The sequence below is a fragment of the Cyprinodon tularosa genome, unplaced genomic scaffold, assembly GCF_016077235.1.
Source record: "Cyprinodon tularosa strain WSP-4 unplaced genomic scaffold, ASM1607723v1 ctg304, whole genome shotgun sequence".
NCBI lineage: Eukaryota > Metazoa > Chordata > Actinopteri > Cyprinodontiformes > Cyprinodontidae > Cyprinodon > Cyprinodon tularosa.
In genome coordinates this window covers 27,888-43,162 of record NW_024039013.1, presented here as the reverse complement: position 1 = coordinate 43,162, position 15,275 = coordinate 27,888, and the positions used below count along the sequence as shown (strand labels likewise).

Below are 15,275 nucleotides of genomic sequence, written 5' to 3'. Positions count from 1 at the left end.
TTCTCCTCAGGCAAGCAAACAAAAATGTTTCTCTTGCGCTGGTAAAAAAAAAACATACGCCCACCCAGATGCATGCTGGTCCTACCATAGACTGTCTATTTTTAAAAATAATTCACCAAAATTAATCCTAACTACCCAAAAACAAAGGAACTACAAAGGACTAAATAACCAAAAAATGTCATAACAGATATCAAACAATAATGTAGCTGTAGCTCTGTTTCTCTGTCTTTAAACACATTCTCCTTTTTTTATTTGATTTATTTTTTAATTTATGCATTAAAATCTCTAGATTCACTCATTAAAGCAAAACATTCAAATGTAAAAACATTTTCATTTCAGACCTACCTTTGCTACTGGTGTGTTCACTGAAGAAAATCTATTTCATTGAAACCTTAAATCTGAGAGTCTGAGAGAAGATAAATAATACAATCTCTCACTGCTAAGCATTTAGATAGTTCAGTAACTTTTTTTTTTTACTATATATTATCATGATTTAAAAAAAAAAGGGTCACTAAAGGAAAACAAACTTGCATCAATAGTATAAATATAAACTCAGCGTCCATTGTGCTCAAACCCATTGTTTGTCTTTCTTAACTGAGCCATGTATTTATGCAAAAAACTCTACTTACCTGAGATTACAGACACCCTGGGTATTAGACAAAATATCTGTTAAAAATAATATAGTAAAACCAAAACCAACCAAGTAGCAAAAAGTAGGAATAACCTTGAGATCCCCTTTAACAGCTCTTGTCTTATCACAGAACAATTGAATGTAATACCAATAATGGCCGCTAGGTGGTTTATAGAAAAGACCCATACATTTGAGGTCAATAAAGGCTGCCCCTCAAAACAGCATGGGTTAAAATAATCATGTTGTAAAATAATAATAAATGATTTATTTACATTTCCAAGAATCTGTCAGACCTGACTAGACCCTCATATACATATTTGCATTTTTTTAAACTAAAGTTAGGGAATGGCCCTTAATTGAGAGGTTTTATCCGGCTTCCTTGCTGAATAAAACAACTAAAAAACCTCATACTAAACTGACAACAATGCCAAGCATAAACGTGCCTGGCAATAAACTCATCAGGCCCATGAAACTTTGTTTTATTCTTGTATCCAAAACTGGCTCTTGAACACAAGTCAAAACTTCAAATCACTCTGCATGAGCAAACTCCCAGAAATCACAGCAGGTGTGTCGATTTAAAGAACAAAACATGTGAAAGTCGGTGTGTGGGGAAAATGTTTAGTGTAGCTAAAAGGAATATCCTGATGAAATCGCTTATTTCCATATTTTATAAATCATGTTTTTAAGTTCAAACTGGAAGATTAAATATTTAAAATTTTGATTAAATCTCTATCTGGGGTTCAGCAAAATTCTACACCTACTACTTGGACAATTACAATTATTAACATACGGGGTTTTGTATGATTGTTTTATTTGTATTTTTTAGAGATTTTTACTGTAAAAAAAATGCTTCTTTTTATGGCAGATGTTTTGAAAATAACATTAGTGTGTGTAATTGGTTTAAACCAGTTCATGGATGAATTTATTTTTAATTAATTAATCACAGAATATTTTTTTTTATATAAAACAACTTAAAAAGATATATTTTATATAGAATTGGAACATGAGAATAGGCAAGAAAAAAGTACCATGGCTACGTAGTATCATTATGTGAGCAGCTTTATTTATTGTACATTTCAGCTGGCCTAAAAAGTCAAGAAAACTTGATTATCAGTTACCTACAGCATTTCAATTACTCAATTCCTATAAAACATTTCTGAATCAACAAAACAAAACTGTGACTGTAAAATTGTGTCTGTTTTCAAGATCTACACATTTTGTGTAAATAAATTAACACTGTTATTTTTTTTTCTCTAAATATACTGAAAGTTGCTTATTGTATGTTATCAATTATTGGAGAAAAAAATGAAACTACTGTATCTACAGGGTTTTTAAATAAGTTTGGTCTTGTTTGTGTTTTATTTTTGCCTTACTTAAATATTCAAAATCACTATTCAAACGTTTCTTCCAGTCAATGAAAATTCACATAAAAACAGTACTGTTGTCAAAAAACATTTTTTATTTAATTACATTTTTTTACATTTTTTTTGGATTGCTTAAGCACGATTTTCAAAACAGGGCCCGTGTTTTCAAAACACTACACACAATTAGCACAACCACACACCCAATTAGCAAAACACTACAGATCCTTTGCATAATTAAACACTCTTGTAAAAACTATACACTTCTGTTTAAAAACCACACTTTGTTACAATATGAAACTCACACGTTTCACATTACTATACTCTGTTTGCACGAGTTACACTCTGCTGTGATAAACCTAAAACACTTTTAGCACTTCTACTTCCCTATGATTAGAGTTGGCTACCATCAACAAAGTACAAATATAATGTAAATTCACCAAACATTACACAAGACCAATGTTGCAGACTGAAGAAACTCATTTATTTCTCAACACGCCCAAAATGTTGACATGGAGATTCATAATACTGTAACAAAATGTCACTTTACGTATTGTACTGTAATTTTACTGTAAAAAACAAAACAAAACAAAAACTAGACATTGTCTCTTCGCCTAGCTGGATCTGGCCAGAGAATTTCATCAACATCGCAGGCAACGTTGTCATTAGCAAGACACCTTGGAAAGAAACGTTTTGAATGACGAATCCATCCTTGCATTGCTGCTACCTCCATCTGGTCACAGGCCTCCTCCATGGCTTGGATGAGGGGTACCTCAGCCTGGAGACAGAGATCATATACCTTCCACCGCCATGCCGAGAAAAACTCTTCTATAGGGTTGAGAAATGGAGAGTATGGTGGAAGATATACGACGGTGAAATGTGGATGTTGCTGAAACCAGTTCTGAACCAGAGCAGAGCGGTGGAAAGACACATTGTCCCAGACAACAATGTATTGCATATGATCAATTTGATTTGCTGCTGTTATGTTGTGCAATTGGTCCAAGAATGTATGTGTTGTAAGGGCCCATATGGGCATGGCGGTGGAGGACCCCATTCTGTGTAATGGTTGCACAGAGTGTTATATTACCCCCACGTTGCCCTGGGACATTGACTATAGCTCTGTGGCCAATGATGTTTCTTCCCCTTCTTCGTGTTCTCGTCAGGTTGAACCCAGCCTCATCTACGTAAATGAACTCATGCTGGATCTCCTCTTCATCCATTTGTAAAACTCTCTGAAGAACAGTGTCAGGCAAAATTGTGTTCAGTGTAGATCTAGTATACATATCACAGTACAGTAAAAGATTATGAGACAGTATGCAAGATCACAATGCTTAGGTGAATACATACCTCTGCATAATCATGCCGCAGTCGTTTCACCCTTTCGGAATTGCGCTCGAAAGGCACTCGATAAATTTTCTTCATTTGAATATGGTTTTTTGTTAGGATGCGTGCCAGTGTTGATGTTGAGACCTGTTGGATATTGCTGAAACCGACGTGGTTATTGACAATGTTAGCTTGGAGCTGTTTGAGGGTTATAGCATTGTTGGCCAAAACCATGTTTACTATCCTCCTCTCTTGCTGTTCTGTGAACATAGGAGGCCTTCCCCCTCGTCGTTCCTGACCCTCAATCCTATGTAGAAAAACAAACAGTAAACAATAGTACAGTATTTTCACAGGAAAAGGTAACAGAAGTGCTGTTAGCAGTTGCTGAAACCGTGCAGATGTTTTTGATATGATGATATTTTTACAATACCTATTTTCCAGTTGAAATGTTCTTATCACACTTGCCACTGTGTATCGGCTTAGATTTGGCTGTACTCGCAGTCCAGCCTCCCTCAGCGTCAGGCCGTGGTTGACAACGTGGTCAACCAGTGTTGCGCGGATCTCATTTGTCAGATTCGGTCCTCTTTGAGCACGTTCTTGTCTTCCTCTACCTCCAGCATGGCCTCCATCTCTTCCTCTTCCATTGATTCCTCCTCTGTTGATTCCTCTTCCTCCCCTTCCTCCTTGTCCTTCTCCTCCTCCTTGTCCTCCTCTTTCTCCTCCACCTCGTCCTCCACCTCGTCTTACTATTTTTCTGACTCTTTCCATTGTGCTTGAAGACCGATGAACTCACCTGCTGCTTTTTATAGTGCTTATACACCTTATTGGTGTGTCTACAATTAAGCAAACAAGTGTTTGCACACCTGATGACTGTGTTGAATCAATTGGTTGGAAGGTGCGGTAATTTGACAGTCAGTGCTTTGGTATTGCAAGGAAGTGACTTCATAATAGATTTTTGTGTGTAATGTATGTTTAGTGTTTTGCAAATCACTGTGTGTAGAGTTTTGCAACAAGTGTGAGGCTGACAATGTGCTTATAGTTGTGCAAATAAGGGCTGATGTTTTGCTTCTTGGGTGTAAGGTTTTGCTAATAGTGTACTACTTTTAACTTTAGTGTGTAAGCAATCCAAAAAAACTGTAAAACAAAGAATGAAAAGAAACCCCCCCCCCCCATGTCTATCTGTTTAGATGCTGAAATATAATTGCCCTTATTGTTAAATCATACATTAAATCACACCACATTATTTTTGATCACTACGGAAGAGGATTTAGGGCCACTGAAAAAAAAGTTACTGATTTTTAACTTTTATTTCAGTTTAATATGGGAAAAAGTCAGAATTCTAAGATTAAAGTGAGAATTCTGAGATTAAAGTGAGAATTCTGAGAAAAAAGTCAGAATTCTGAAATTAAAGTCAGAATTCTGAGATTAAAGTGAGAATTCTGAAATTAAAGTCCGAGTTCTGAGATTAAAGTTAGAATTCTGAAATTAAAGTGAGGTTTTTTTCCTCATATTATACTGAAATAAAATCTAAATTTAAACTTTTTTTTTTACTTTTTAAGTGGCGCTAATCCTCTTCCGTAGATCACTACCAGGTCCAATGAATCAATAAATCGTTTAGAAAAAAACCTGCCTAGCAACATGAAAATGCTTTCAAATCACAAATGATGCTTATCTTCCATTTATATATTCCTAACTTTAGATTTAAGGTAACTGAGCTGTAAAAACGAATATTCTGCTAAACTGTTATTTTTGCCCTGCTCTCTCTCTCTTTTTCTTCTTGTTTAGTGCAAAATAAAAATAAAAAAAATCTTCCAGAACAGTTTACAGCTTCTGACACATTGGATGTAATTCTCTCTCTGTCCAGCAGGTTCATATATGGCGCCATAACTTGGAGCGCTCTCTTTCAGCGTCCTCTGACGTAATTTTACCTCTGATCCGTTATGTTAATTTTTAACGTCTGTTCCTTAAAAATACTTTCATTTCTGTCCGAATGCATCCTTGCTTCTCGTATCTGTGGGTCGACATGAACTTTGTTCAGTAGTCTGTGGGAAAGTAAGGCGTCACCTCGTTCAGTTTAACGGTGTTTCAGAGCAGCTAGCTAGCTTAGCTATTGCTAGGTAACGTTATCTATCAGCCAGTGACAGGAGCTAACCAGTGACAGGAGCTAATCAGTGTGCTACATTCATTACTGGAGCACAGTACTGTACTCTACAGACTAGGAATAAAGCACATCCATTGCTTCTGGTTGAATTATAATTATTTTTGCCTATTATGTGAATTGAAACGCTTCAGTAGTGAATATGAAAAAATACTGATCGTGTTTGTTTTCATTTTTTGTTTACATTTTAAATATTTTTTTCCTGTTACGCTTTATTGTTTTAGATTGTTGAACTACTTTTTTAAATAAGATTACGATAAACAAATAACCTAGTATTAAAGGATGAAGTTTTAAGCTGTCCAGACCTACTTGATAACATGTAATAAATGATTCGCACTAAACCTAAAAGCTGCTGTGTGCAACAATAGGAGTAAAGTATACATTTTTTATTTAATTTTTTTGCTGTAGAGGAATAATGGTCCTCTTTTTTGGAATGCTTTCTTTTAGCCACATTAGAATGATTTGGGTGATCAGTAGCTTGTTTAAGATAAGATATCATAACATCTAATTCTGAATTAAACCTGAACTTTTCAGCTGATCACAAACAACTTTATCTCTGCTTATTAAGCCCTTCAGGTGTGAACTTGTTATGGATGATTACCCTGCTGCATGATTAATGTTATTGAGTGATAGTGGGATCTTCTTCATGATTATCAGATAGTAACATTCCTGATGGCATCAATGCAGCCTCAGATCATCACACTTCCTCCACCATGTTTTACCTTTAGCTATGAGGCTGTTTCTATGAAATACTGTTAGTTATATGATTCAATTTTATTTTTGATGTCAGAATTGTGTATTGTTTGGTCCGTAAATGTTTTTGTTTATAGACTCTCATAGAGGACATTTTTCTCTTGTTGAATCAAGGCCCATCACACTTACCTTAACTGAGGCAAGTGAGTGTTCAGTGCTTTAAAAATTCAGTTTTCTTTTCATAAGCTCTCAAACTGCTCTGTGAGACATTTTTGGTAGCTCTGCTACTTCTGCTCAATGTTTTCTCTCTGATTTATGGCTCTGGGTCAATATCCCTTGGTGCAAAGCCGTACAAATATCTTTGCAGACTAATAGGTGTTAATGATTTGTTTTCTAATCTCATTAGGTTTTTTCACGTTGGACCATACTTATTTGAATTGTTTTCTTTTTCTTAATATATTAATTAAGTCATTATTTCAAACAACTTTTTTTTGGTATTTTTTAGAATGGAAAACTCAGAGGCTGGTCTGTCATCGAGGTCTCTTTCAGCTCCGGACCGGAACATGTTGAGATCCTCAGGTTGTCCAGATCAGCAGTCGGACTCAGTCAGGTCCTCAAAACACAGGGAGCAACCGTCCAGGTCACCTAGGAGACGAAGGGAGGGAAAGAGGTCGCAGCAGCGGGGGGAAGATCATGAGCAGCGGCTTTGGGAGATGGAGCGGCGGAGGTTGCCAGGCCAACACGAGCACTTGGAGCCTGCCGGTTCATCGTGCGATGCAGCGGAAAGCTCTCCTAAGAGGTCTGCGCTCTCCATGTGGCTCTGTTTTAGCAGCTCCAAACATGAGGTGATATCAACTCCTCCTCTTTTATATATCCTTCACCCCAGGAGAGCTCACTTTCTGCATGGACCGTATCCAGCCACTCACTTTGGACCCAAAGCCTGCATTCTTCCCAACCCAACTTCAGTCATGTAAGCATGAGGCAGCTAAATAAGCTGAACTTTGTGTTCACTAACTGCTTGTTCGATCAACAGCACAGAGAAGTTTTCGCAACTAAGTTAGATAAGAGAAAATCAGAACATGATTGGCTCTTTTTAATCCAGACTAGCTAACTTTACTGTCAGCTTATCTGAAAGGGTTTCTCAGGACATGATCTGAACTCATACAGGTGGATTTATCTTCATAATGATTACTGTTTACCATACCAAGAAGAGGAAAGACAAATGGTAAAAGGAAAGCAGGAGAGGAATTTTGCTATTGTCATATTTGGAATTTGACCCTGGTCCTCTGCTGTGGTTAAGAGTCGCAGCAGTTAATGAATGACTACTCTGCTCAGAAATGTGGAATAATTTTTTTTTAATTCAGAAAATATGGTATGTGTGAAATTATTGCTTTTATTATAGTTTCATAGGTTCATGTGTATGTAATTCTTTTTTTTTTTGCGGAGGGTTTTGTTTTGTTTTCGTGTCTTTATAATATTCTTTTTCTTCCTTTCATAGGCACATCCAGGATCCGGCCAGTCAGAGGCTCACATGGAATAAAGCTCCAGTCAATGTTCTCGTCATCAGGAAAATCAGAGATGAGAGCCTGGTTGAGCCTTTCAAAGAGCTCTGCAGGTTTCTGGTAGAGGTACGGGACTCAGATTCAAACATGCGGTTCTCTGATTGGGAGTTTACACTTTAACTTTGTCATTTTACGTGAATTTTATGAGGCACCACCAGAGAGGGACATCCTGATGAGGTGCAGAACCAAATCTGAAATGTGTGGGGTGCCTTTTTAATCAGCCTCTCTGGGGCCATATTGTGTTGAACCATATGTGATTGGATTGGACAGTGTTTTGGGTTGTTTCTCTACCAGCTTTGCACATTTAGAAAAACAAATTTGCCTGTTTTTCGCTGTTAGGTAATAGTTGAAGAGAATCTATAAACGATAAGTTTTAAATTTTTGCCACAGATTATGGAACCATGTGTGGACCTTATATTCAACATTAGTGGTTAATGAACACCTGAATCTTAGCTCTAATAGAGTTGCCCTGTATTTAGTCCCAGCTTGGACCAGCTTACCTGTCCTCCACAGACTGATGCTGCCACCACCATGCATCACCCTGGAAATCCTTTTTGTTCAGGATAAATTTGTTAGGTCTTCATGGCACTTTTCACAAATATTCCTCATCAAAACTCTGATTCTCTGAAAACGTGTATTTATTCATACAGGTACACTTCTGTCAACTCTATGTAATTACAGGGTGACATTTTAAGAAATAGAGTTAGAATGGATTTTATTTAGTGGCATCACAGTAAGTAGAGTTGAAGGCCAAACCTAGCAGATCTTATTTGTAAAAAAATATATCAAAGAATTGATTATTTTTCATCCACTGCACTGTTACACAAAACTTTGTGTTGGTCTGTTGTATTAAATCCCTACAAAGAACAAAGCTTTGGTTGAGATAGGACACATTTCAAAGAGGCGTAATGTCTACAAATACCTTTACTGTAGATTTAGCATCTCAAGCTCAAAGAGAAGTGAATTGAAAAATGTTTCAGTGGTCTTTTTTTGTTTTCTTTGCTAAATGAGGCGTACAGTTAAGTACATGCCGGCTTGGTTTTATGCGTAAGTGCAGTTTATGCTGCATACTCTAACTTACATTGTGCAAGTTGTTGGAAGCATCACCACAATAATTGCTCTAGTGTGGCTATTCGGAGGGGATTAACTGGTTTTCTGTGAAAACAGTCTGCATGTTAAAAACAGATTGGTAAACCCACTGAGCAGGAGTTCTTGTTGAGGAATTTGTGCTAGCTGCAAGTCAAACCACAACAAATCCAGGAAATATTTCAGACAAGCAGTCCAGCCTCCTGCAGCTGCAGCATTTTACTCCAAAACCAGACATTTAAGCTGACCTGCTAACCCACATGTCTGCATTTCATCCAAACATCGTTACCCTGAGAAATGAGTTGAAGTTCTGCAAATTTTAATGTCGCTAAAGTGAGTGATTGTGTGTCAGGAGAAACAGATGATGGTGTACGTGGAGCGCAGGGTAGCAGATGACGCCACGCTGTCAAAGGACGAGACCTTCGGCTCCATCCGCAACCAGCTCTGCACCTTCAGAGAGGGTGAGACGTCTGTCTTACAGCAAATCTACACGTGATGTCTGTGTTCAGACTACTCAGAGACACAGTGATACTATTCCATTCAAATACATTTCTGTCACAAATGGAGATATAAATGATGGATTCAATGAGACATTTCATTCAAAGCACTGTTATGCCTCCCAAACCTTTAAATCATTAATGCTCTTTAAACAAAAGACACAATGTTAAGCAGTATCCCAGAATAACCTTTACAGCACTGGTCTCCCATTTACTTTTGACTATATTACTGATTAATCAACAAACTAATAATAAACAGAGATACTACTTGTAAGAAAAGACCCATGGTTTTAAATTGTTCCTGTTTTGTCAACATACTAAGTCGTCTAATCTGATTTATGGAGTATCGTGAAAGACTTTTCATCTCCTTTCAAAATGTTCCATATTTTGTGACCTTGAACCTTACAATGATTTATTTAAGGTTTATGAAATAGAAAAGTACAAAGTACAGCATGTCTGTAAAGTGACAGTGCAGTAAAAATAAGTTTTATATATCAAATAGTCAAGGTTCTTACTCATTCTTAAAAAGCTTTGAGTTTTAGTTTTTAAAAACAAAACAACAGACATTGAGTTTGTTTCCAGACAAAAGATCAGACATTAAGAAAATTAAAAAGGTCTAAATTGATTTAAATCTTCTTCATAATTCTTTATCCAACGGTTTAACTTTTCAGCCCTTTTAGGCCAAGGATCTAAACTGGATCTAAAGCTGATCTGATGCCAAACAAAGGGTTAGCTTTCCATTCAACTTTTTAAAATCAAAACAAAGTCATCAAAGATCGGTTACAGTCTACAGCAGTGTGAAAAACGGCCGTTTAAAGAAATTTGGGGGCCCCAAGCAAAATACACTTCAAGGGTTTCAACCCTCAAGGTGTATTCCGATAATGGTGTCGTTGTACTTTTCTGCCGTGACCATCACCGAATTTAAATGTCTGCTCACAAATTTTCCCTCTAATTAATTTTATTTATATATATGTATATATATATATATATATATATATATATATACACCTTGAATCATAGCAAGCTACATTTACTAAGAGACAGCAGCAATGTCCATTAGTGAACTTTTAGTTTAAGTAATTTTGCCACCCTTAAATAAAATAAACAAAACAACCTGTTGTTCATGAGATGTGTAGTATGAAACAGTGCTGCTCTTAAGAAAATGAGATGCTACACCTTTCTGACAAAACTTTTTGTTCACCTTCAAAGATTCATATTTTGGCCACTGAATTGTGTGCTGAAGCTTCAGCTACAGTATAAATTCATTTAACTCCTTTAACTACGCGTTTTTTTGCATTTCTTTTTGCATTTCTAATAAAAGTGCTATCAGTAGTAGTATAGTAGTGTAATAATTTCATGATTTATTTCCATACATAACAAATCTTATGAAATGTCACTAGAATATTGTTTCTTAACTTTTATCTATTTTTTACGTCTTTCCTTAGAAAACCCACAGTGCAGTGAATTATTCTCTAAACTGTTAGCTTATCCTCTGTTATAACTTCTGTCTGGAAGATATTTTAAGGATTGTAGGCTAAATTATCTCCTAAGCAGGTAGAAAAGTGTCTATTTGCCTATTTATGGCCACTTTGATGCATATACTGTAAATCCGTTAGTTCTCTTTCAACATTCGTTTCGGTATCTCACTATGGGACACGCCCCCCCAGCGCTGTCTCCAGAAGCACTATAACATTACGCCAGCCCTGACTGGCTCACAGAGGTGACGTCTGCTACTGGGGAGGGACTTATCCCCAGTATAGAAACAGACGTCACGCTGGTGATCCTCAGTCTAAAACCTCTTCTCGCTCCCAGAAGCTTACTCGGACGGCTAATACAGCAAGTATTGAGCTAGCTTAACTGTTCACAGAGCGAGCTAACAACTCGGTCAACGAACGCTACTCAGTACAGTATTCGGCTGTTCCGAGTTCCCTTTCCACTGCTGGCCTGTCACCAAACAGCAGCAGCGGCAACTAGTCACCAAACTAGCTGCTTTCTAATCTTCGGAGCTTACGAGGCAGCTTGAACTTGTTCTCGCCATGGACAAGGGCAAGCCACCTGCTAGAGCTTGCACATGCGGCAGCCTTATAGCTGGGGCAGACACCCACCCTGTCTGCGCTTCGTGAGCACTGTGCTCGGCTCTCCCTCAAATCTCGTCGGCGCAGGCTAGCGCGCCAAGCTAGCCTGTCGGAGGTGGACCCTGTGATGGAGGTAGCCAACCCCCCACCACCAGTGCTCACTGTCACCGAAGAGGGAGAGCCCCTATTCACCGGACCCAGTTGGGCGGACCAGCTCGACGCTGTCGCGCCACTAACTGACCCGGAGGAAGATGAGGCCGCCCTCCCGGATCTTTGCGACCCTGCGGGCGCAGAATCCGACTCGGAGGTGGAATCCGTTAGCCTCGGGTCTGACGACTACGAGCAGGACTGCGGGCCTTTCATCATCCCACTGGCTGCAAAGCCAGTGGAGGTGGGTGACACTCGCAGCGGCTCCCCAAACCCGTCTGCAATGGACCTACACGATGTCTGTAGAAGAGCCGCTGTAAAGCTAGGCATTGAATGGCCTGAGACCTTCACGGAGACCACCACATCCCGGTATGAAGGGAAAAGGCTCCCCAAGGCCAAATCTTCCACCAGGCAGCTCCTGCCGGTTTTTCCGGAGTGCATTGAAGAAGCGACCCGGTCCTGGTCCAAACCTCTCACCGCTAAGAACCCCGTCCTGGGAGGGTCAGCGCTGGATTGGGTTGGCATGGAGGACAGCGGCTTCTCACATTTACCTCCTGTGGAACCGCTGCTTGCTTCTCACCTGCACCCATCACAGAAACCTGCAGTGGCAGCGGCAGGACCCGCTTTCCCTTTCAAAGCAGATTCCTTTCAATCCGCTCTGAATGATAAGAGCTACAAGGCGGTGGCTGCATCGGTGAAGGCGCTTAACGCTTCATCTCTCCTTCTCGCTTACCAAGCAGAGCTACAGGAGCAGATGACGGGGGCACCGAGCGAAAGTCTGTGGGAAGAAGTGTGCGTGGTGACAGACCTATGCCTTCGCCTCCACAGAAGCGCTGTCCAGGCCTCCGGAAGAGCCATGGCCCTGATGGTCACCCAAGAGAGGGCCAGGTGGCTCAACCTGTCCAGCCTGTCACATAGAGAGAAAAACCATCTCCTCGACACACCGGTGGACCTGAAGGGATTGTTCGGTCCTACCGTTGCGGCCATGCAAAAGCGCTGTGAGGAGAAAAAGAGAGAAGGCGAAGCGCTCAAACTCTGCCTGCCCAGAAGAATGCAGCCTCCTCCGGCAGCGATGCCCCGCCAAGCTTCCGCCCAGGTAGCGGCCCGTCCGGCTTACCGCATTCCAAAGCGAACACCCCAGTCGCAGTCAGCTGACCGCGACCGTGTGAAGCACATCGAGCCTAAAGGATCGTGGGGAAGGAAACCCTTCGTTCCGCCGGCTGCACCGGACAACCAAACTGCCTCTCCCGTCGCAACGAGCGCAAAGAAAAAGAGGCGCGCTACCTAGGGAGCTGGCTTTGGGGTCGGGGAGCAGGCACTGCCAGACACCTGCAACCCCACCCAGAGATGTTCTGTTCCAGTTAACGAAGCCTTGTTCAGGGCTACTGAAACGGCCTGCAGAGCCAGAGTTAGAGCTCACAGTTCAGAGCTGGTTGAAGAGGAGGAAGGTGACCCACCCGGAGAGCTCGTTGGAGCCACAGTGGTTTACAAGCACACACCAGTGCCCAAACACTCTTTTTCCCCCCTTCAGAAAATTTTTAATAAAAATATATCCTGGCGCACAACCAGGCCAAGAGCCGAGGGTGCAGCCACAACCAAAAAATATGGGAAACATATTGAAAATGACACAGGAACAGAACACAGCCGTGCGGCTGCACATGAGGCCACAAGGTGGAGCCCTCGCTCCACGTTTGGCACAACCGGCCGCTATCTCTGCAAAATAGGAAGCGGATTCAGGGCAGCCGCGGATGAACACCACAGCTGTGCTGCAGCTCCCTCAGCTAGTACCGCCAAGAGCTCGGTCAGGAACACACCTTGGCCCACTAGCCGGCAAAAGCCAGCTGTGGCGAGCGTGCGGGGCATCGGACTGGGTAATAAAGACTGTGTCCAGAGGATACAGGCTCCAGTTTGCCGCAGCCCCACCCCGTTTCAGGGGCATAGTACAATCTCATGCTCGGGGGGGAAAATGCACCCATCTTGCAGGAGGAGATAATTTCCCTGCAGAACAAAAACGCAATCCGGCTGCTTTCCCAGGAGGAAAGCGAGGAGGGATTTTACTCCAGGTACTTCCTCGTCCCGAAAAAGGACAGGGGCCTGCGACCTATATTGGATCTGCGAGCTCTGAACACATATCTGAGAAAGTATACGTTCAGGATGCTGACCCATGCAGCTCTGATACGGTTTGTTCGCCGCGGAGACTGGTTTATCTCCGTCGATTTAAAAGACGCGTACTTTCACATCCCTATATACCCTCCTCACAGAAAATATCTCAGGTTTGCATTTCAGGGAAAGATGTACGAGTATCTCGTACTTCCCTTTGGCCTGTCGCTCGGCCCACGGGTGTTTGTAAAATGCACCGAGGCTGCAGTCGCTCCTCTGAGGGAGAAAGGCGTACGCCTGGCAACTTATATAGACGACTGGCTTATTGCAGCTCAGTCCCCAGCGGAGCTCATGACGCACGCAGAGATGCTTACGTCTCATCTGGCGGCTCTAGGTTTCTCGATAAACCGGGAAAAGAGCATTCTAACCCCGGTGCAAACAATCACTTTTATTGGTCTGTCCCTGAACTCCAACGAGTTCAGAGCGCGCCTTTCGGTGGAAAGAGAGGAAGCCTTTCGGGCTTGTCTGGCACTCTTTCGCAGAGGCGCGCATGTGAAACTCAGGCTCTGCCACAGACTGTTGGGTCTGATGGCGTCAGCGCTGGCCGTCATCCAGTTAGGCCGTTTGCATATGCGCCCTTTTCAACGCTGGGTTGCGTCCCTTCGGCTGAACCCGGTCCGACACGCTCACCGCAAGGTGATGATTTCTCCAACATGCGCACGAGCTTTGAGCCCGTGGAAAAGCCCCACATTTCTCAATACCGGGGTTACCATGGGAACCATCCAAACAAGGAAGGTTATCACCACAGATGCCTCGTTGACAGGCTGGGGTGCCACGCACGAGGGCAGGATGGTGAATGGCACATGGAGCTCTCTGACACAGACAGCTCACATAAATTGTCTGGAGCTTCTGGCCGTGATGCTGGCACTAAGACACGTTCTGCCCTTCATCAGAGGGCACCATGTTTTAGTGAGGACAGACAATACAACGGTGGTCGCTTACATCAACAGACAGGGTGGTCTGCGCTCTCATCAGTTACACACGCTGGCACACAGACTGATAGTCTGGACCAGCTCACGCCTGCTGTCACTGAGAGCGATCCATGTACCAGGAGTCATGAACAGGGGCGCAGACTTGCTATCAAGAGGCAATCCCCGCTACAGGGAGTGGAAACTCCACAGCGAGGAGGTAGCTCAAATTTGGGAGAGATACGGCCATGCGGAGGTCGACCTCTTTGCATCAGAGGAGAATGCTCACTGTCCAAGGTTTTTTTCCCTGACCAGAGAAGATGCTCCCCTGGGACTGGATGCACTGGCACACAAGTGGCCACAGGCTCTACTGTATGCCTTTCCCCCACTGGAGCTCATTACTCCTACACTCGCCAGAGTACGGGCGGGGAAACATGTACTCATTCTTATAGCCCCCCGTTGGGCGGGGAAACACTGGCTAGCAGAGATCTTCCAGTCACTGTACGGCGAGCCATGGTGGCTTCCTCTTCGCAGAGATCTGCTGACGCAGGCTCGTGGAGAGATATTTCATCCTCATCCAGAACGTTTAGCTCTTTGGGCCTGGCCTGTGAGAGGGTGAATCTGACTGCCAATGGGCTCCCTTCGAACGTCATTAAAACTATTCAGAGTGCAAG

General features: G+C 41.9%; 1 protein-coding gene across 4 annotated transcripts in view; it reads left to right on the top strand.

Moving 5' to 3' along the window:
- The first annotated feature begins 5,201 nt into the window (after positions 1-5,201).
- nadkb (NAD kinase b) overlaps positions 5,202-15,275 on the top strand; it is a 28,927-nt gene continuing 18,853 nt past the window's right edge. Inside the window, exons 1-6 of one of the 4 annotated variants that reach the window (XM_038291967.1) lie at positions 5,202-5,367; positions 6,341-6,365; positions 6,672-6,965; positions 7,053-7,136; positions 7,665-7,794; positions 9,167-9,275. In XM_038291967.1, coding sequence (XP_038147895.1) covers positions 6,673-6,965; positions 7,053-7,136; positions 7,665-7,794; positions 9,167-9,275 — 616 coding nt within the window. In that variant the 5' untranslated portion in view covers positions 5,202-5,367; positions 6,341-6,365; position 6,672. The other 3 variants (XM_038291968.1, XM_038291969.1, XM_038291970.1) reach the window with 3 other exon arrangements.